Source organism: Amblyomma maculatum, chromosome 3, assembly GCF_055883805.1.
Source record: "Amblyomma maculatum isolate TAMU_Amacu chromosome 3, ASM5588380v1, whole genome shotgun sequence".
Taxonomy (NCBI): Eukaryota; Metazoa; Arthropoda; class Arachnida; order Ixodida; family Ixodidae; genus Amblyomma; species Amblyomma maculatum.
The window spans coordinates 39,746,748-39,769,589 of NC_139346.1; the positions used below are offsets into that span (position 1 = coordinate 39,746,748).

The window sequence follows — 22,842 nt, forward strand, 5'->3', positions numbered from 1 at the left end:
TTTCTTGGTCTGGTAGGGAGTCTTGTAGAGCTCTCTGCACTTCTTGTCGCCAAGCGGATGGTCTTCACCGCACAGCTGACATTTTATTTCGCAGGTGTGTCCCTGATCTGGGCGCTCTTCTCCGCATCCTCTGCACTTAGCGTTATTGGGATCTGGGCAGACATCTTCGCGGTGCCCTAGGCGCCCGCATGCGTTGCAAACCTCGTATTTCTTTCTATATAATACACATCTTTGCCATGTAAATGAGAGTTTAACTCACCTCGGAACCTCTGGTTTTACAAACAGTATGAGCACGGTGGTTGGAGCTTCCTGCCTAGGCGCCTGGCTCCTAGCGTGTGGGGGGGGGGGGGTTGCCTTTGACCGTGCGTAGCCGTTGCACTATTTCTTCCTCAATGATGCAAAGGGAAATATTGTGTATCACCCCCTTGCCGCAGTCTTCGGTATGCCGCGATTTCAATTTTGTGACCCTCGAATTAGAGGACGCGTAGTGCGACGTATTTTCTTTTCCGCCCTTCGCTGTCTATTGCGATGAGGATAGACTGCTGTTTTGTGTTGACCGAGAAGGTGTCTTCCGCGGCCTCTCTGATATTTATATTCGCGGTGCGAGCGATCAACTCAGCAAGTTCAGTGTTGCCGTACTTAAGTAGGCGGCTGACTTCTCCCCGTGGGCGGAGAATTATTTTGTCAGTTCCGTCGAGTATCTTGATTGATTGCCTTTCAACCGACTTTGCTGCCACACTCTTTCCGGCGAGCTTGGACGCGGCTCGCTCTCTCCCTTGATCATCGGTGACGCTTCGTTCCTCGTTCTCAAGTGGCACTGCCTTTCCTCTTTTCTTAGTAATAAACCACTGACCAGGCTCTTTCAGCTCAACAGGGTGTATGCTCGTTCCCTCCACGGTTTCCACCATTTTCGTCTATGTTCTAAACGGCCGGGGGTGCCTTTGTTTGCCTAGGCCTAACTACCCCTAGCGTTCCCCGTGGCTTGCGAAGTTCTTCAAAGCCTCAAAAATGTGTGAAAGAATCGGCCCACCTTGGAGTCTTGATAGTCCGCGGTGAGCGCTTCCGGAATTGAGTCGGTTCCGACAAAATTTCCGAAATCCAGTGGCCGAAATAGAGCACGAGCGTTCGTGGTCTATGAAGCCCATCGATTGCACATCCTCTCCAGCTTGGTCGGCGTGGGACTCCCTTGGTTGCCCAGTTGTTGTTGTTGTTATGAACTTGATTTTTCCACCGATGTAGGAGGCCCCCTACTCCCGCCCCCGGCACGCAGGCCTATGGGACAAAGGCCGGGGCCTCCGCGACTAAAGACAGGCGAAGCGACAGTGTTTCTTCGCGGCTTCAGCCGCCAGGCGGATAGCTTGCTGCTGGTTGGCGGAGGACTCGCTCCGCAGTAGCAGTTCCCAGCCTTCTCTACTATTTATGTTTTCCTTGGCGCCAGGCGAATCAAGGCATTGCAAGATTATATGATCCAGAGTACCCCTTTTTTCGCAGGTTTCGCATTCATCGTCCGCCTTTTCCTCCACTTGCGTGTGGAAAAGCCAGACGGGACTTGGGAAATTCCCAGCTTGCAGGCGCCGCCAAGCGACGGCCTCCTTGTTAGCGTTCGGTCCGGTGGTGGGAGGGACCTTCTGCTAAGTCTGTAGTGTTCTAAAATTTCCTTATAAGTTTGCAGCCTCTTGTCCATCCCATCGCAATCAGGCGGCTCTACGGCTGCCCGGAAGTAGAGAGCTCGGGCTAGCTCGTGCGCCGCCTCGTTGCCGGGGACGGACTCGTGCGCGGGGGTCCAAATAATTCGAATCTTTCAAGTTTTCCTTTCTCTAAAATTTTGGCTGCCTCCGTCGAGACCCTCCCTTTTCCAAAGTTCCAGACAGCTGTTTTGCTGTCACTAATAACTATGCTGGCTTCCGTTCCAACGCAAGCGAGCGCTATTGCAACTTCTTCAGCCGTGTCTACATTTCGGCTTCTAACGGACGCGGCGGCGGCGGGCACGCCGCGGCCGTTGACGACCACAGCCACCGCCGCCCCCGACTTCCCGCTAGCCGCGTCCACATAGGCGACCTCCCCCGGCTTCATTTTCCCCGCTTTCTTTGCGAGAGTCTCGGCCCTCTTTTGTCTCCTCTCCTTGGTGTACGTAGGGTGCATGTTTTTAGGTAGGGGGGGCACTGTTATATATTCGCGACACTCTCGTGGAATGTCTTTGTGGCTTGTTCCTCTATCTGACTGCAGTCCCACCCAGCCGAGGATGGTTCTGCCCGTGGTGGTTCTGCTCAATCTTTCTAGTTGCGCCATGCGCACAGCCTCCGCTAGTTCCGTCCAATTGTTGTGCACCCCCATTTCGAGGAGGCGTTCAGTCGAGGTCGAGATGGGTAGTCCCAGAGCCCTCTTCGCGCATCGTCTGATGAGTGCGTCTATTCTCTGCTTTTCGTCTGATCTAATGTTTAGGAATGGTGTGGCGTAACATATGCGGCTAGTGATGTAAGCCTCCATTAATTTCAGGAGGCTTCGTTCCTTAAGGCCCCGACCCTTGAGTGCGATTCTCCTGAACAGACCCGTGACTTGCGTGGCGTACGCGTTCAGTTTCTTTACCGTTGTATCGTTGTGCCCATCTGCTTGTAGAAACAGCCCCAAGGTCCTAATTTGTTCGACTTTTGGCATTATTTGGCCGTCTACTGTTACGCTGATGTTTATCTGGCGTTTACACCTGAGCGCCTTCGGGTTGAAGATAAACAGTTCAGATTTTTGTGGAGAGCACGAGAGGCCCCTTTCGGCCGCGTAGGACACCACGGTGTCCGCCGCCGCTTGCAAGCGCTCCTCGATGCTCGCGTCACTCCCCTGGGTGACCCACAGGTTGACGTCGTCCGCGTTAATGCTGAATTTCAAATTTTCCACTTTCCTCAGTTCTGCCGGGAGGTTTCGCATGGCAACATTAAAGAGGAACGGGGACAGCACCGTACCCTGTGGCGTACCCCTGCTTCCTAGTTTGACGGTGGAGGATTCAATATCCTGAAACTTTATCGTTCTACCCGACAGGAAGTCTTTTACGTAGTCGTACGTTTTCTTTCCGACCCCCAATTCTTGGAGGCCAGAAAGAATTGCCGCGTGTATTACGTTATTGAATGCCTTTGTCAGGTCTAGACCTAGTAGTACCCTCGCTTTCTATGATTTCGTGTCTCAAGCGGAGCATTGCGTCCTGTGTGCACAGGCCGGGCCGGAACCCAACCATTTCGTGCGGCCACAGGTCGTTAAGCTCTATGAAACGCGTTAGTCGCGTTTGGACTACCCGCTCCATCAATTTCCCTATACAGGACGTTAGAGAGATTGGTCGTAAGTTCTCTAGTTTAGGCGGTTTGCCTGGCTTCGGTATCAAAATTACGTTTGCCGTCTACCACTGTTGTGGGAGGCGGCCTCTGTCCCATACGATTCTCATGTATTTGGTGAGCGTTCGGATGGAATTATCGTCCAAATTTCGGAGAACATTGTTTGTGATTCCGTCTGGGCCGGGAGCCGATTTTGTTTTTAGGCCTAATATTTCGGCGCGAACCTCCGCCTCCGTGATCGGCGCGTCTAGGGCCTCGTTTAAGGGTCATTCATAATCCGGCAGGGGTAAGGTGTGTCGCCTACGTACATGTTAATTAGTTTCGCCATGGGTTCCCCGTCCGTGCCCTCGAACGCGTGTCTGACTTTCGTCAGTCTTATGCCCAATTGAGTTTTCGAATCGTCAGGATCAAGTAGGTGTCTGAGTAGGCTCCACGTATTAGCAAGGCTCATGTCCCCTTCCATCTCGTCACACCTACTACACCAGTTTTGTTCGCAAAGTTTTACTGCGTAATCTTCAATCTCTGTTATATCTTGCTATCCTTCGCCTAAGGTTCCTGTTCCATCTTTGCGACCGGAGACGCCTCTCCATGCCGCATTTTGCTTCCCACGAGTTTGCTGTCAACCGTCACCGGCGCATCGTCCTCCCGTAGGGTGTGGTTGCTTTCTCTACTTGTTTCTTAAGCGTCTCTGCCCATTGCTCTATGTTTTGGATTTCAGCTCCCGATTCGCAGTTTTCTCTGATTTGCCTAAACCTGCCCCAATCGGTGATTTTGGGATTTTTGAGGCAACGCGTTTTGACGCCCTTGCTGAGGGTGAGAGCCGGAACAAAGTGGGCGCTGCCAAAATTTTGAGCTGTGTTTATTCCAGACTGCGTCTCGTGTTTTTTCCTAGGGTATGGTCCGGAGTGGTGTCTGCACAGACGCTGTTTCCCATCCTGGACAGACAGCTAGGGTCCGTCAGGAGGGTTAGGCCGAGCTCATTTATGTCCTCCCACAGTTGCCTACCCTTGGGGTCGTGTCTATTGTAGCCCCATTCTTGGTGGACGGCATTGAAGTCTCCTACAATTATAAGAGTATTGCTTCCTACTGTTTTGATCGCTTTGCGGAAGAGGGCGCGGAAACGTACCTTTCTCTGCTGGGGGGTGCTGTACACGTTTAAGATGAAGAGACTAGCCTCTTCCTTGCGACCAGTGATAATTTCTATTAATACAGCTTCGATGTCTCGCGAGTTGACCTCATGCTCGACTACCGCTATGTGTCTTTTAACTAGCGTGGAGACGCGGGATTTTTCTCCCCGGTCACCGTGGAACGCCTGATATCCCGATAATTTTGGTAGACCTTTTCCTGTTTCCTGAAGGGCTATAGCGAAAGGTTTTTCTTCGCTCTGCTCTATGTGCTGTTGCAAGAGCGCTCGCTTTCGTTGGAAGCCGCGGCAGTTCCACTGCCACACCAGAGTCTTCATTTTTACTGCGCCTGTCCATTTTGTTGCATTTGGGTCATTCTTTTCTAATGTAGTTAGCCTCTCGGTAAAAACGTTCTGCATCGCGGTGAATTACGTCTGCATTTGATTTACCGCACCCATTAATTGGGTGAGGAGGGTCTCGATTCTTTCAAATGTTGCTTCGTATTTAGCGTCCAGTCTCCTTTCTAATGCCACCAACGGATCCGTCTCGTCCCCTTTACGTTTTTGCGGGGGTGGCCTGATTGTTTCAGTAATCATTTTCTCCTCTTCATTATCCCTCGGCTCAGGGCGCGCGACTAGACCTTTGTAGGCGGGGGAGAGGGCATCGGTTTCTGTACCTGTTTTTGGGGTACCAGTTGGTTCCTCGGTGGAGGAGGGGGGGGGGGGGGGGGGGGGGTACTCTTTTCCATTCTTAAATTTTGAATCTCTGCAGTGAGCGTGCTGAGCATGCTTTTGAGCTCTCGATTCTCTTTTCCTAATTTTTTAGTTCTCTCGTCTGCCTCCCTATTTACCTGGGAACTGCTAACCGCGAAGCATACCGTTTTTCGATCTCCGCTCAGACTGCGTCTGCGTGCAGGTGGTCCCCACGACGTCTTGGGGTCCCGTGTAAAGCCCCCGGTGCTGCTGACAGTGGATGAGTCGGCCAAGGTCCTCGAACTGGAGCGCCTTCGTCCAGAGCTGGATTGGTCCCTTGTGGTACCGGAGCTCGAGCGGCGTCGCGTACTTGGCGGTGGCTCCTTCCTCCAGCCTTGCGAAGTCTCCCTCTTTGGCTGTGAAGTGGTGGCAGTCCTTACCCTACTGAAAATAACTCTATATAGGACCTATTCATATAGGGTTATTGGACATGGGAGTTGTGGGAAACAGGAGTTGTGGGATAGGAGTTGCGGGATAAAGGACATATGGGACAAGCGAAACAGTGTGCCTATATATATGTATATATATCCTAACACGGTTTAAATTTCCAGGTGCACTGTTTCTGCAGCACTAACTGCTTTGCATGAAACGGATAAGCAGCTTTTACTTCTCATGGATGAAAATTGTCACACATGCTCCAGCTACAGCGAGCTCGGTGTAGAGGAATTAAAGTGTACATACAACTTAGGAGTGACGTGCCCGTGTGTTTATTTCCAAAATCACTTGTTGAAATCGTTTAACATCTCTCCGATGTATCTGTTCATTTTTTTTATGCGGGCATTTCCTGGGAGCTCTGATGGGTTTGCAGCGACGTACGCTTGAAAGGCATCTGAAAAAGATTAAGCACAAAATGGTTGTAACATACCGATGGGTTTCAGAACGCTCATTTACATCTCTGAATTCCTCGCTAGCATCAATCCTAAACAATGTTTCAATATGCAGCAAATATTATACAGTCGAACCCGGTTATATCGAACCCGGATATATCGAATTTTGGTTATATCGAACTCACGAAATATCCCCTTGAAAATCCTATGTAAAAGTATAGGAAAGCCGGTCGTTCGATATATCGAACTCCGCACCACGCACTGGAAAGTGTGCCTTCCCCAAAGACGATCGCATCACCCTTGGCCGTTTGCCGCGTGACGTTTTCAAGCCACGTGCGGAAGGAATGAGAAGGGACAGTTCGGCGACAGCAGGTCTGGGCAGCGCCGCACCCATTCCCCAAAGGCGCGTGCATCTGCAGTTGTCGTTTCCCGCGCGCCAACACATGACGCTTGCAAGCCATGTGCGTGGGCGTGCCCATTCTTTTGCTGAGCCATCTCTCTCCTTCAGCACGCGCAACGCATGCGCCAAGCCAGCTCAGCCCGTTTTCAGACAGAGGTCGGACGCTTTCTCCAGTGTGTGTTGCGAACCCTCTACGTGCGGCAGCGCAGCGCGGCGGCGGACGTGGCTATGGCGCCTGCGGATGTTAAGAAGCGCCAGCTATGTTTTTTTTTTTCGAGAGTCATTCTTTCCTATCGTTGGGCTGTACACGCGGCGTAGCGCAAGATATGGCGGCTGCGGACGTTAAAAAGCAGCAGGAATTTTTTTATTTTTTTTTTGCGGGATGTTTATTTTATATTTTTTTTTAATCGTTTCTCCTTGCATGATGAATCAGCGAAAGCACGCGGTCAACTGCTGCGATCATGACGCCCGCCCCAAGCGCGGCATGATAAATCGAACCAGGCTTGTGCAATCAAGCCATCACGGGCACTCTGCCAAGTTCGCTCCCCGCCACCGCAGGAGCTATAAAAAGATAAACGCGCCCTGACGTTATTGCTGCGCAGCATCTTGGCACGCTGCCAATGAGCTGTGGATGAGACGACCGAAACGGACTGACGCGCGCCATCGACATGCAAGTAAAGATGCTCGCGATTTCCTGCCGCCGTGGCGACACAGAAACCTTGTTTTGAGCTGCCGCGGTGGCTCGAGCGGTTCCAACAAGTTTGAAAATTTTCGCTCTGTCGCTGCCGCTCGTCGCTTGCATGTGAGCGAGCTAGCCTTAACACATTTTTATTTTTTAAAATTCTCGGATGCAAAAGTGGAGGGTGGGTTCATTATGCGAGTGGGTTGATTACGCGACAAATACGGTATCGTTTTTTCGCATCGTAAGTGCCGTCGCAAGTCGATTTCTGTATATCGAATAATCGATATATCGAACTATTTCGCGATCCCCTTAGAGTTCGATATATCCGGGTTCGACTGTATTTCTTGTAATTGTAAATTGAGTTTCAAAACTTTCCTGACGTACTGTACACCTCTGAAATCTCCCGTGCATCAGTGCTAAACAATGCTGCAATACACAGAAAACAATCTACTTCCTGTAATTAGTTTTTGCCAAACCTTGAGAAAGTGGCGGTTATTGATCCTCTCTCTCTGGGAACCAATATGTTAAATAGCTAAGATTACAGGGGCGAGCATGCAAAAATCAAGCAGCCCTGTATTAATGTGCCGTGAACATAGATGAAGTGTGGCAAGATTGGTTTAATTCTCTGGCAAGCACTAACAAAGAGTGAATTAAGGTACATTTACAGTGGCATGTGCTATTTGCAACTTTTTGCAATCCTGGCCCCTCCCTATATTTAGAACAAAATTTAGCTGGTGAGAAGGTGATAGCAACTTCTTTTGGAACTGCTATTCCACACTAGTCGAACCCAGATATATCGAACTCAAAGGGGATCGCAAAACAGCTCGATATATTGATAATTCGATACAGAAATCGGCTTGAGACGCCACTAGTGATCGTGAAAAATTATACTATTTGTTGCGAAATCAACACACTCGCATACTGAACCCACCCCCCACTTTTGCCCCCCAGAATTTGAAAACCAAAAAAAAAAAAAGCGTTCGGAGGCACGACCTTCCGTTTCAGCCCTTGCATCCACTGCTCATTATTGGCAACGCACCAAGATGTATGCAGCGATAACATCACGCCGTGTTTATCTTTTGACTATACTTTTGATAGATACTGCAGTAGCAGGGAGCAAACTTGGCGATAGAGCGAAGTGCAAGAGTGTGCCCACTCTTCTGCCGAGCTTTATCTCTCCTCTTCCTCTCCCTTTCCCAGTCTGTGTTCGCAGCAGCCTGCACTATGCATGCGCGGACAAGCCAGCTCAGCCCGTGGCAGACGCTTTTTCCAGTTCTCCAGTGTGTTGTGAACGCTCTCCGTGCGGCGGCTGACGCGCGTCTCGTGTCCTCGCGCTGCACGTGCGTTATCTACGACGGCTGCGGATGCAAAAAGCGGCAGTGTTTTTTTTTTTTTTTTTTTTTTGCGGGAGCTGATCATTGCTATCGTGCTGAACATGCGGTGCAGTGTAAGCCATGGCGACTGCAGACGTTAACCCTTTCACTGTCACGAACGTACCGGTACGTATTTGCGTTTCCTCCCCGCAGTGTCAATAACGTACCCGTACGTATTCTATCTTGCGTTCAAATCTTCGCGCCTCACCGTAAAGCTGCCGCGCTTGGACTTGCTCCGCCATCTGTTGAATCTTTCTACAAGCTGATATGCTCGCCCCGCGCCGATAAGACACATATATGGAAGAGTATGGTGCAACCGCGCCCGCCCGTTCTTTGCTCGTGGGAGGGGGCGTGGTCGCTCCGTGACACTACTCTCTCGAGCGAGCGATCCTTCGGCGCGCGCGTGCGTTTATGGGTTCAAAGTTTGTTCTGCCATCTGCGGCAGGTTTGGAGGTTTTTATTTTTATTCTTTGTCGCGCTTCCGCTACGGCGTGGCAAGTTCAGGGTCGCACGCGGTTGCCTCTCTCCGACTGACATATGACTCGATTGCTGCATTCGCTCTCTCCACGCGCCCTCGCTTGAGGACAGCTTGCCGTTAGCAGCAGCAGCACACGAGTGTTTTAGCCCCTTTCCATCTTTTTCTCTTTCGACTTCACTACGCGCCGTTTCTCTCCCTTGTGCTGGCCACTGAATGTGCGCCCTCCGCGCGCGCTTACTTTCGGATGGCGGACCGCGCGGGACCTTCGACGGCTGACTGGAGCGATGGCTCTTCGGGTTCTGATTACCAGCCAAGCTCGGATTCGGACTCAGGATCCACCACACTCTGAAGAAGTATTGAGCGTGTTTTTTTTTTATTTTATCATATATCATTTATAGTCAGACTGATGATGATGATGTTTATTTAAACACCTGCAGAACACTGAAATGTGCAAATTGCATTGACTAATTTATTTGTATACCCATCATGATGCAAAATAAATCTTTATGCTCGTTCCCTGATATGCTCGTTCTCTGAAACCAAGCCGACACTGGGGGTGCGTCCCAGTCAGAAACAGCCGACAGTGAAAGGGTTAAGGACTGGCAGGCGTTTTTTTTTCTTTTTTTTTTGCGACAGACGTTCAATCTTACATCTATGAATCAACGAAAGCACGCGGTCAGCTGCGATCATGACACCGACTTTTAGCATTGTTCGTTTCAAACGGCCGTGACATTTAGCATCTTGGAGCGCTGCCAATAAATGAGCTGTGGATGCATGGAGGGACGTGATGGTTGAAACGAAGGGACACGCCTCCGAACACTTTTTTTTTTAATTCTCAGGGGCAAAAGTGGGGGGTGGGTTCATTATGCGAGGGGGTTGATTACGCGACAAATACAGTATCATTTTTCACGATCTCAAGTGGTGTCTCAAGCCGATTTCTGTATATCGAATTATTGATATATCCAGTTTCGACTGTATTTTACTGCGCCGTTTAGTGCCTCTATGAAAAATTCCGATGAAGACAGAATGCCTGAAGTAAAAGTTACACTGGATATAGCCATAGATTGCACTCACAGTGGGCGGCTGCCACACACCATTTTGTGTGTTAACACGATATGTTTCAAGATATCATTCAGTAAGAGATTGTCCCAAACAAGGTAACTGGCAACTTGCCCCCCCCCCCGCCCCCATTAAAGGTGATTTGACAGTTACTAATAGCTCTACCCTCTCATGCAATTGCTTGATCAATTATTTGGACAACTTTGAAGCAATAAAACCAGTCACCTTGCGATTTTACTTCTTGATGCTTCAATTTCTGTCACTGATACGTACTGATATAAGAATTTTCTGCTCAAGCTACCCAGTTATGCCACATTTCTGTTGTCTTCCCCATTTTTGACATGTTTCCTAATTAGTGGCACAGTAAATGCCATTAACCACACAGTGCATAATGACTTCACTCTTAGAAATTGGATCTTATGAGCCAAGATGAAGCACCACAGTTGTGCATACTCACTTGCAACAGCTTCAAGTTTCACTGGAGTCAAGGCCTTTCTTCCTTGCGTAGCTGGCCCGTCTTTGTTGGAAAACCGCCGGCTGGGGTTCCCTGTCACACTGCGATTCTTGAGGGCTGGCACGCCCCAAAGAACCTTTGTAGCCTCCTTGCAAAACAGCGAATCTCTTGTTCTTCTCAAGAGCCAACTCCACTGCTCTGAGGTCACGAAAACTCCTTTTCCGAGATGGATCTGTATCAAAGAAGCATTTTGCAGATATGAGCAAAAGACAATATATAACTATCATTAGGGTACAGTGATTACCACTGGATTTAGAAAAACAGGATGCATTAGAAAAATTCAACAGGTCTCAACTTTTTGCTTCAATTACATGGGGCAAGATGCACTAGCACAGGAACAGTGATTTAAGTTGGTATTTTCTTCGTCTATTTTCAAATTATGAAAATAAAGATGTTATAGGTTTAGGACGTAAAATACACCGTGGAAATAGATAAAATCAAGAGTCCTGAGAAAAACTACTGAGAACCAAACATTCAAGGTATGGTTGTTTTAGTATTGCTCAGCATGTTCACACATCTCCCATTCTGATACAGTCGAACATCAATATTGGAATTGTGTGGCAGCTTTTTTTTTTTTTTTTTTTCATAACAGCAGCAATGATGCAGCCAGTCTGCGTCGTCGTGTGTAAAGCTCGCCAGCTTCAATATCACTGATTTGGTGAAGTGCTTTCTTGCCGATTGACTGGGTCTAATGCATCAAATTAAGCTTATAAAGGCCCAGATCAAGGCCTACATTAAATAAATGAATGCAATGCTAACGCGCAGCTGAACTGCCTAGGAAACCACCCTACAGCAGCAATTTAGCTTGCGTTATCCCACTTAGTTCTTCATGCGGGCTCTTACAAGAGGTGGGTGGCCCCACGGTATGGCCTTGCACCAAATAACGAACCACAATGTAACGAAATTCGCGATGTAACGCCATCAGCCCTAACGCAATAGTTTTAACGGCTTCCCCTGCAGATCCTCATTACTTTACAACTTGCTTAATCACCAATTCCTGAATTCGCGACACTATCATCTCACACCTACTCATTAGCCTATACTCGTGAGCTACCACATTCATCTTTTTTTTATTTCCCAATCTCTGCCCTATTGAAAACCATGTGTTTTTTCGTGATTTAACAAAGTAATTTTATGCCACACTTTCAAAGTCCTCGCACATCACATGCATGTATCAGCAGCCACGTTAAGATCCTAACATGAGAACTTTAGCCGAGACACAGCGCAATTTGCATTTCTACGACATCGACGCAAGTTTGAGGGGAAGGTTCAATAGGCGAGAGACTTTTTTTTCATGACAGTTGTCCATCCCTCCACCCTTCAATCGTCAAAGAAGGCATGCGGTCAGCCACGATCATAATGCGGGCTTTTAGCATCATTTGCTTCAAAAGGCGTTTACTGATACAGACATTCCAATGATTTTATGGCAGCGGACAGTGCTCACCCCAATCACTGTGTGGTAAAGAGAAATCAAGGCCCATCCTTTGGATGGCGCTGAGCAACCGAACCAGCTGAGCAAGCCACTACCCCGCACTCCTGTCTAAGCCACTGGCACTCTGCCAAGTCCCCCCCCCCTCACTGGAGCTAACACCCACAGAATGCACCAGTGAAGTTATCACTGCACGTCATCCTGGCACCCTGCAAGAAGTACACTGGACTATGACGGTGCGCAAGGAAGGGAGATGCTAACTACGAGTGTTTTTTTTTATTTGTTGGCGGGAACAGTGGGAGGCAAGTTCATTAGCATGTAAATAGAGTATGTGTACGTGAGGCCTGAACAATTGCCACGCACAGGTAGCCACAGGTAGCCCAGAAAAAAAATGATGCATTTGCGTCCGTTTGCTATCACCCATTATCCTCTTGATGTACAAAACATCTGGTACCCTTGTTAGTGCTATTATTGCCAGAACTTTTTGCTCATTTCCTGAATTCATAATTTACAAATTCCCACCTACTAGAAGTGTTTCACTAACCTTTTACCTTGTTTGGGCAGCTAGAACATGGGGAACCTTGCCGTAACGAAATTCGTGGTTTAACAAAATTTTCACCTGCAAGTAGGACTTTGTTATATCGAGTTTTGATTGTATCGGACACCCCACCCAAGGGAAGCGTACAAGCCAGTCAAGATGTGAACTGAGCGAACGCACTAAAGGTGTACTCAAGTGCTTTTTGAAAAACATCATTCTCATTTTAATTTTGCCCATTGGGTTGTGAAGAATGAAGTGTTAGTCACAGTCAATATAGCCAGAAATTAAGCCTACAGATATAACACTGTGGCCATACTTATGTCTTCAAGACTAAACCTCATCACTCTGCAGTGGCCAATGAAAAACAGCTACAGTCAAATCTCGATATAAAACATCAAAGTTCGATAGACACATCTCAGAGTTCCCTGAAGTTTTAAAAGCTTGTCTCGGTCTTTCAAAATGATCAAGGCAGTCGATGGGGCAATGCTTGCAGTATGCAGAGGCCGAATTTGCTTTTTCTCTGCATCGATTTCTTGCAGTGAAAATTTCTTTCGTATCTTCTTGGCGCCATCGCTGTCTGCAGTCATTGCCAGACCTCGCAAAAACTTTGCAGCAAGATAAGATAATCCGTTACAAAAAAAAAAAAAAAAACATCTTCCCATACGCATGAAAGGCACGACCCACTCACCAGCGAGCGACATACAAAACAGAAAATAAAGAAGGCTAGATCTGCTGGCTACCGCGCATTAACCGTAGCTTTGTGGTGGCCCTAGGAGCTGGCACCAGTTTTAGTGATGATGGAAGCTACAGCCCACGGACCATACACTGAAACGTCAGTTTCTATGTCACGCAAAAGTTGCGGCGCTGTTAATTTAGCCGAATTCGTAATACTGATGTTCCTATATTATAGAAGAAAATATTTTAAAATGTACATTATTCTGAAACATACGCTATATTGAAATTCACAATTCTGAAATATTTTTACATTAAAAACATAGGAAATCTGTTGGCGATTTCTAAAAAGTTTGTTAACTAGACTAAAGACTAAACCACCCTAAAAACAAGCACACATGGCTTGGCCATTCCTGGAGTCCGGAAAAAATTTGAGTCTTCTCATCGGATCATGTGAAAGCACTCCATCAGGCTGACCATTGGAATTTGCATAAGCAAAGCATTATGCTGCTGAAAGTTCACATGAAAACATACCCATCACGCAAACTAGCACCTTTAGAATTTCAGCCAGTGGTTATGGGACTACAAAAATGTTCTTACCTGGCCATTTACGTTGGCAAAGAGGGCTGGTGGCAGACTGTGGTCCATAGGCTGCAATTAAACAAAAAAGAGCACCAGGTAACTTATCAGCACAAAACTGTCTTGCATATCATGACTAAAAAACCTGCCCCGTCTGTACAATATACATTAGGGGCTAAAAATGTGTGCAACCAAGAAAGTCTTGAATAATGAAGCACCTGACTTAGCGACTCTAATGTTTGCATCTTTGCAAGAAGCTGATGCAATCGTGAAATGAGACTCGCATGTACACTGACAAAGAATGCTGAAAGCCCTACAGGCTCTAGCACTTGCCACCAATCCACCGCAGTCATGAGTGAAATAGTCAATTTATGAACCTCAGTGGGAATGGTTGCTAAATTTTACTATTTACTTGAATCAGTGACATAGCAAGCATAATTTCAGGCTTAACTAATAAAGCTATAGTATGCGACACAAGTATGCTCTGCAGCTACCATACCTGGTCGGGTGACTCTTTGGCAGCCTCTGCTGTAGTGTCATCAGTAGCCTGAACCAAGAATAGAAGAGTGATGCTGTGATAAGTTCCCAGGTAAACTGTCAGGGATTAAAATACACCACTGACACAAAACAATCATCTATTTCATAATTAAGTCCAGCTGAGTACCACATAAGCCCCAAAACTGGAACTAAAATGACTACTACTGTCTTTATCACATGCTTTTGGTCTTTTTACCTGGCTTAGCAGAACGGCAGGCCCTCGATCACACACAATGTTCATTTCATGGCCTTGAGCCTCTTCCACAAGCTAAAAAGAAACAACATAAAACTGCACTCAATTGAGCATCTAGGACACTAATACACCACAGAAGCTAAAATCACTACACAGTTTCCTGCTTTACATAAGAATTTGTATGCATGCAGTAGCAAATGACTAATACAGCAGCAGCTCAACACCAATCATATTACTGTAATATGCACATGTGCAGTGAACTGGCAAAAACTTGATATTAGACATCCAGTGGGAAAAAAACGCAGTCCTGTAGGTAGCACAGCCCTCCAAAAACAATGCTGGTATGACACACACTGAGCTATTAATCTAGACGTAAATGACAGCCAGAATTTACTTATTACACTGTGCACAATTTTAGGCTGTGGCAAATGACATGCTGCAGGCACGATTCCAATTTCTCTTTTCATACCTGGCCGGACGGCTCCTGAAAAGCTTCATACTCGATTTGTGCCACAACCTGATGACAGAGCAAAAGAAAACAGCAGGCCAAAATTAGTGAATGAAGCTTTAATACAGCTACAAATAAATTTTAAGAGGCAAAATTCCAGCACACAGGGGTGCTACAGCTGAAATAGGATATGTAGAAATTTTTGGAGCAGCAAAATTTTAGTTTTGGAGCAGTAAAATCCATATTTGGAACAGCTCAGAGGAAAAAATACTGCACCTTGCAGCACTAATTCAAATTCAGGAGCCGTTAAACATTGAATAAACCTTAAAAACTTCAGTAAAACGCCAAGTTGCGCGAGTTAGTGCATAGTCAGGCAAGACACAGCGCAACAAGGGAGACAAGAGAGCAGAAAGAAGACTGGACCAGCGCTGAATAGCAACTGAAGATTTTATTGAAAAGAACACAAATACATACTCCATTCACAACCAAGAGCATGCATGGGCAGAACTAACAGCACTGATACCTGAAAACGTGAGCAGGATCGTTGTGCTCACATATGCGGGTATTCACGCACCTGCCCGTCTGGCCTATATATCTTTTTCCACAGGTAAAGGGAACATCATACCCTGTGCCATGGTATGATTTTCCTTTTACCTGTGGAAAAAGATATATAGGCCAGACGGGCAGGTGCGTGAATACCCGCATACGTGAGCATTATGTTTCTTTGGATGGGGCCCCTTCTTCTAATTTGGCCTTACACTCGGATCTCAGTTCTAACTCAGTTCCAACTCAGATCCATGTAGTCTGCTCTTTAATGATACCGGGATTCTTTACAAGCCCGGCGATAAATTAACCACGGAAATCAGCGAGGCATTTCACATTCACAAAAATCACGACACGTGTTAGCACCCCATCTATTCTTATTCATGATTGTGAACTGCGGTATCTTGATTGTTAATTTTCACGTTTTCAGGTATCAGTGCTGTTAGTTCTGCCCATGCGTGCGCTTGGCTGTGAATGGAGTATATATTTGTGTTCTTTTCAATGAAATCTTCAGTTGCTAGTCAGCGCTGGTCCAGTCTTCTTTCTGCCCTCTTGTCTCTGTTGTTGCGCTGTTTCTTGCCTGATTAAGAAACCTTACTTTCAGCACAAAAAATGAAGAGGTGTGAACATCGAACCGTATGAACGTGATCCAAAGGAAATCTAGCAAGGGCCGCCTATCAGCGGTTCTGCGTGTACCTATCTTTGCAAATAAGTGGTTTGTACTGCAAGGCATGCATAACACTGAAAAAAAAAAAAAAAAAAAAGTGAGCCATAAAAACGAGGAGGCTCATTTTTCAAACTTCGGAAATCGAAAAAAAAAAAAATTGAGAAAAACTAGAGAATATGCATTTTTTTTTTGCATCTAGCGCAGTTTTACAACCTTAATCCCAGGATCTAATCTTGCTTGCGAGACTCATAAAACAATGTTTTACTATCTCCTAAATCCACAGCTTGTGTCGTGCAAGGGCAGCTCCAGAAAAGCTCAATTTGAAGCCTTGACTGCGAGCTTCCTATAGGCTGGCGATGACTCTGTGGTTATTTCGGGATGGCATGATGCTGTTCTAATGCCCATTCATACTTTTATCTCTTGCATTCACATGCCTCTTCCACTCTTGCAATACCGTTGCACTTTGAGGATGCTGCATCACAGGGGTCACAAGTCGTGCGGTGAATTACCACCATAACACAAAGGTGTTATTTGTAACAAGTGCTACTGTGTCTTGCTGCAAAAAGGGCCACGGTGTTACTTTTGATTTTGGAGCAATTCTTCATCAATCCCATGAAGTTTGCGAAGTTTGCTCACTTTGGCATAATACTTCTGCATGCACCATGTCACTACAAACTGTGTATGCTAGACTGCATCTTTATTTTTGATGAGAACATTAACTATAGCAACTATATTAACTATAGCATTAGCTATGCCTTATCACTGCTGTCATTCATTCTGAGTTCTCTTGAAAGACACGTCAGCCAACTTAATAACAGACAGAATTTTGTCTTTTTTGTTCTTTACTCCATAAAAAACTGGACTCTCTAGCTTACAGGAAATTACCACGATCAAAAACAAGTGCAAGTATACATAAGCTGGCCTCAGATGACAGTCATTCATAAAAGTGCCATAGTGAGTCAATCGCAGAAGCACGTCTAGGTTGTGAAAACTGTCATTGTAGCAAAAAAATATTCAACAGCAAAATATCAAAACGCCACTAAACATGCATTAAAGCTTCCATCCTCACTGTATTTACCTGGTTGGGGAGGACAGGTGGCACAGCAGCTGGTATCGCAACTGCTTGCCAGGTGGCTGGCACCTGAATGCCATAAGAGAACAGGAGAAAACCACAAATTGGACATCTCAGATCAAAACTGCAGTTGACTGGCTTTGCCTAACAAACTATGGTCAGCATGAAAGATGAGCACTTGACATTAAAAAAAACCAGAGCAACACGAACAAACAGGATGCATTACCTTATGCGGGAGAAACTTCGTGCTTGTTGAACAGCAGTCGCTGTCACTGTTATTTGCTGTGCCAAATGCCAAGCTTTGTCTATCAGATTTGAACCAAGCCTCTGCAGAAAAGTAAGTGAACAAATAATAATCATTTTCAGCTTCAACACTGACATAATTTCAAGTACAAAAGAACACTTGCTTGTGTAAGCGCAGAGCAATACCTGAATGCATTGCCCATTAAACCTGCAAAGTCTAACTCACCCAGCTTATTCTCCAGGAGATCTTGGGGGTTGGTGTACCGCTCTTGGAACTTTTCCAGGAGCACCTGTAGTCATTCGGAGCGGTCATTGGCAGCTTCCAATTTGTCCTCTGCGTGGCGCAGCCTTTCCTTCAGTGATCTGCAGCGCTCTTGTTCTTCCTTGAGTTGTTTTTTTGAAACCAAGTCGTCATCTGATTCTTCTTTATCGCTAAAGAACAGCTCTTGTTTTCTTTTCATCGATGTGGCCACCTTCCTTTTTTTTTTGCTTTCAGACAGACGACTATAAAAATAAAAAATCACTGACATATCAGTAACTAGAAACTAAAAAGCTACAGCTGTCTAATATATAATGTGTGAAATACACAGTGCCACTTGCATGTACCAACACAGTAATTTTGGCTTCATTGTGAACATAAAACCATTGCCTAGAATGAAGTAAACACTCCTGAACAGATGAGAATACTTCACCAGAATATTATGATACATCAGTAAGAGCAAGATGCATTCTAGCTTCCAGCTTTTTTTTCTTTACAGCATGCAAATATCAAACCCAACCTCAATGCAAGTGTGGGGTAATGCAATGACAATGTGTTAAATACCAATATAGAAAGCCTGCCGACTTATTAGCTGCTTTCCTTTCCTACCATAATTACTCACAATGCTTTATCCATGATTTTCTCAACCTAATAACAAGCAGAAACTTTGCTGTCTGCAATCAAAATTACGAGCTTGTTTGTGCAGTTGTCAATGCTGATAGAATGACAAATGAGGCTGTTTATATACCACGCTATATGCTGGTGTTCATGCATGCAGCCAGACCCCAAGGAAAAGCACCCATTAAATGACAGGTACATGACAGCCGTCTGCCACCAATGCACTTTAGCAATCAAGTTTCATAACTTTAGCATTGCCATAGACGTTGTGCACTGAGACAATCTTTCCCTAACACAGCTTAGTTCTCTACATGTGTATACATGTAAACGCATGGAAGTGCCACCCCCTGGTTTCCTTGTAAGGGCGGCATCTGAACTTTTCACAGCTCACAAAGCAGCCTACCAAAAAACAAGTGTATAGGAAATTCAAGGTGCCGCCCATAGATGACACTCAATGCCACGGGTCATAATCTGTATCAACCTTTTTCTCTCTCACGAGCACCTGCTGTCCATAATCCGCATCAGTATCACCAGCTCGTTTTTTGCAGCTATTATAAGTTTGAATTGTGGTGGCACGGTATTTCACTGCAGTTGTGGCTTTTGTGGTCTGATTTTTTTTGTCAAGAACTGCCAAAAATTGTAATTTTAGCATGAAGTGCAAGCACCTTCACAGCTACACAGCTGGCTTGTGCCTTGTCTATTGTGAACATGTAGCCACTGATCTGCACTTTACTATCACTTAACAGGGAAACTCTTCTAGTTTGGGAAACTTGTCCAGCCACTTTGGGATGTTAGACCCTATAAACTGAACCAAACCAAACTTGTCTGGATGGACATAAAGATGGGCTTCGAGATAAAACATGAATCAACCCTTGAGAAAAATGCTGAGCTCTCAGGTTGATATTAAAAATCTGAATACAGGACATATAGTTCAAGCACTGTACATCATCATCCAGATTCAAAGTTAAGGTGATGGAACCACAGCTGGCCAAGAGTCTCGAGTGGTCATAAATTGCAGTGTAAGAAGGGGTGCAGAGCTACAACACTGCTTGCTCTAGGCCAACTGACAAATGAGCATATGAAGCAACAGCTACGCACGAGTCAGAACTCTCGGCCAAATTTTCATCTGCTCACAGGGCCACTGTCCAGGAAAGGAACTTCTAAGCAAAGGAGCCCACTGTTTCGATCAAGTACCGGAGATAGTCTGTGGAAAATGTTACAGTGACAAGCGCGCCGCAAAGCAACGAAAATACAAATCAAAACTCTCTCATGCTCTCCTTCAGAAAGCCAGCTTCCCCGTTTCCTGCGCTGGCTCGTCGAGCCACAGTTATGACGTACTTGCCGAGAACGACATCCATTGGTCCGTCTCGCTGACTGACGGGAGAAGCTAGGATGGGCGTACACCACTAATTGTGTCCACCCATCGCTTCTGCACTCTTTTCCCTTGCCCATTTCGTTTCGCGCAGCAGAGAGTGCCACCATCACCACCCCCCTGCTCCAAGTCCGTTCTGTGTGCTACGCCATTTCTACAGCCTTCCCTTCTTTTGCGCAACCTGAAGCTTTCACTCCGACGTGACCTCTCGTTTTCTCTCCCTTTTAGGAGAGAGGTTCGGCGACTCGGCCCAACGTCAACGACACAGCAAAAGCGAAGAAAAAGAAAAGTCTCAAAGGCGGGGCCATGACGCACGCGAGTGACGTTCTCCACAAGACACCCCACCTCCCGTCAAACGCGAAGGAGGAAGGGGAATTTGGCTTACAGAGGCTAGGCGACCGAGCAGGAGAGTGAAAAACCTCTGAGAAGGGACCGAAGGAGAGGGAAGTGCAAAATCGGTTGATTGCGGTGGCTGTAACTCCCGTTATTAATTACTCTTTTCAAAAACTTCTGGTGGCCTTGCGTTGTGGGGACGAAGCCTCACAGCCACCGAGGAAAAAAAAAGTTTTACCGGAGGGTGGACAGTGGGCCTTTAAGAATTAAATGACATTGATCACATGCGAGATTTCAACTACTGCTGAAATAATGATTTCCCTTTATGGCCTTTTTGGAGAGAACTGCTTTTGAGCAGTTGAAGAGCGTAGCGCAGGGAAGGCTACAGGCATATATCAATGGCTAGCAACATGTGCTAACAGTCACAAGAGAATGGGACACTTCCATTTTTTTTTTTTTTTTTTTTGCACCCCGCCGACTGCCAACTGAATTCAGAACCGTGTGTCTCTCTACCACAAGCACGGCTGATGAACACGGCCTTTTAGTGCATTTTTGTTATTTTATTGCTGTTCATTGGGATTACTGAGTCTAGCTCTTCTATGGGAGGAGCTTGAACGGCCTCATGGAATACATGCTGTGATTGCGAGTAAACAAACTCTTGAGCACGGTGTTTCTGCACACGCTTCGACGCTTCCAAAGAAAACGAGCGTTGCCGGGGCACCACCCAGTAGAACCATACGGTATGTGCAACAGAAAGGGCATCTGTACCCTTCTCCACTGCGATTCTTTCCGGTCGTCTCCACCAGCCGCACATGCCAGGAATTGCGCCTCCAAAACCCTTCTATCTCCGTGACCCCTAAATTGGAGTTATGGCAATAATACGAAGAATCCAAACAATCTATGAACCTGCTAAGCTGACTGTGAACGAGCTCTGCACCATGGGAGGAAAATACGACATCATCACCAAATAGATAACTAATCATATTGATAAATGGTGCTGTTAATGGAAAAGGTTGACAAAATTCACAGACACAAATAAACCACAAATGCAGCAAAGAAAACAATAGTAGTGCATGCTTTCATGTTCACAGCACAAAACCGAGACGATGTGCACTAGTAGCCATTTTATAGTGCTTGTGTACTGCTCAGACAAATGCCAAAGGCAAGCCAGTGACAAGCGCAATGGGCATACACATGTACAAGCTGAAGATGAGGTCGAAACACAGCACAATTGCAAAAAAGCAGGTAGGTGTTGCTGCACTTTGGTTTAGTTTAGGGGGTTCTTCACCCTGAAACAACTCAAGCTATGAGAGACATCGTAGTGGAGGGCCCCATATATTTTGACTATCTGGGGTTCTTCAATGGCCACTGAATCACACAGTACACAGGCCTTAGCATGGCGCCAAACCTGTGCCTTTCAGGTCAGGAGCTCAGCCCTGCTTTGTTGTGTATTTGTGATACATGCATTACTGTCTTTATAATACCAAAAAAGTTCAAAGGCAGAATAGGTAAATACAGCACTTTTTCTGAACAAAATGCAGCCTATTCCAGTTAATTTCATAAGTATGATGCCACAATACTGTTTTCATCTTTGTCAAGCTATCTTATCTTACATGCGACGTCATGCCGCATCTTCGAGAAATAAATGATGTAAAATCAATTACCTTTTGCGAAAGTGTGTCTTTCTCGGCAGTTTCCATTCGGCATTCCCCAAATATATTGTCAGGCACAGCAATGTGCTTCTTCTTCATAGTTTTGATAAGGTCCTGCAGGTTTGCTGAAAAAAATGGGACCACTTGTGAACAAAGGGAAAAAGAAAAGCGACAGCAGAGGCAAAGAATTATTTACTACCACGGCCAACTACACCTGTGGGCTTTTGTTTCAGTCCCCTTCCCCTAGCGTAGCCGAATGGATGTGCACATCCCGGGACACTGCGGGGCTCTGCCAAAGTTTTGCTATTTTGCTACGGCGAAGACTGAAACAAGTGAGTTTTGCACGAGGAGTCTGCCTTCAGTCTGCTGAATGCTTATGTGGGAGTAACCACCGTCAAGTGAAAAAAGCGCACTGTTTCGGACAGCCGGCAGAACCTACGCGCAAAGCTGGGAATGACAGCAATTTGCGATAGAGATCGACTGATTAAGTAGCTCGTTAGCGCTCACTCGCTCGCCCAGACAGCCGGCCACCGCAGAAGCAAAGTGTAGTCTCTGACTGCTTCTACATAAATTCGACGGACATGCGTGCACGAACAGAACAGCGTGTTAATGAAGGTGCACAGCAAATATCTCAAATGGGACGGGAATTTATCACTGCAGCGTACACAGCGACTGCGAGGCAAAAATTACTAGATCAACTTACCTCCGAGAAGTACCACTTCGCCCGGGTAATGGCCCTCCAGGACCTTGCCATCCTCCACTGACCGCCAATATATTTCTTTGAACTTGCCGAGACATTCACTTCCAAGCTAGTATTCCTTGATCAGGCTTAGGTTCACAATTGCTCGCCAGCCGTCCTCGTAAACTACATATGCGAAAGTATGCCCTGACATATTTCGAATAAAAAAAAAGCTGGCCAAACATGCAAACACGCACAAGTCGAGTGCTTATGATTGATTTGTCTGACTAAAGCCAGAACCCGAAAACCATACGCGTGTTTACAGTAGCACACACTAGTAACGTGGTTATCAACAGTACCATGCTTGTCACATGTATGACAAGCAGACTGCCGGATAGAAGTTCGGATTGCTTTGGATACTTCCTTTCTGGAAAACTATAGATTTAAAAATTTGATTCCAAATAAACTTTATGATTGGCTCT

The 22,842-nt window shown here is 46.2% G+C and overlaps 1 protein-coding gene across 6 annotated transcripts; it reads right to left on the bottom strand.

Annotated features, from left to right (window-relative positions):
* Positions 1-5,345: 5,345 nt before the first annotated feature.
* On the bottom strand, positions 5,346-22,653 carry LOC146194607 (BEN domain-containing protein 5-like). 6 transcript variants are annotated; one of them, XM_084597467.1, is made up of 9 exons: positions 22,385-22,653; positions 21,694-21,806; positions 17,674-17,951; positions 17,431-17,531; positions 17,211-17,273; positions 14,944-14,991; positions 14,244-14,291; positions 13,766-13,816; positions 10,562-10,698 (listed from the first exon to the last, which is right to left on the bottom strand). In XM_084597467.1, the coding sequence occupies exons 3-8, from the start codon at positions 17,758-17,760 to the stop codon at positions 13,774-13,776; spliced, it is 390 nt and encodes a 129-aa protein (XP_084453593.1). In that variant the 5' UTR covers positions 17,761-17,951; positions 21,694-21,806; positions 22,385-22,653; the 3' UTR covers positions 10,562-10,698; positions 13,766-13,773. The 6 variants fall into 6 exon arrangements, 5 of the variants coding, with proteins under 5 accessions (XP_084453591.1, XP_084453594.1, XP_084453592.1 ...); XR_014705889.1 differs by lacking the exon at positions 10,562-10,698 and adding an exon at positions 14,478-14,549; XM_084597469.1 differs by lacking the exons at positions 10,562-10,698; positions 13,766-13,816 and adding an exon at positions 14,478-14,549 and having other exon boundaries at positions 14,244-14,338.
* Between the last annotated feature and the right edge of the window lie 189 nt (positions 22,654-22,842).

Coding starts and splice junctions, on each gene's coding strand:
- LOC146194607 (XM_084597465.1), bottom strand. CDS start 14,522: ATGAACATTGTGTGTGATCGAGGGCCTGCCGTTCTGCTAAGCCAG. Junction 14,292..14,477: donor CTGCCGTTCTGCTAAGCCAG/GTAAAAAGACCA, acceptor TTCTTGGTTCAG/GCTACTGATGACACTACAGC. Junction 10,699..13,765: donor TTGCCAACGTAAATGGCCAG/GTAAGAACATTT, acceptor TCTTTGATACAG/ATCCATCTCGGAAAAGGAGT.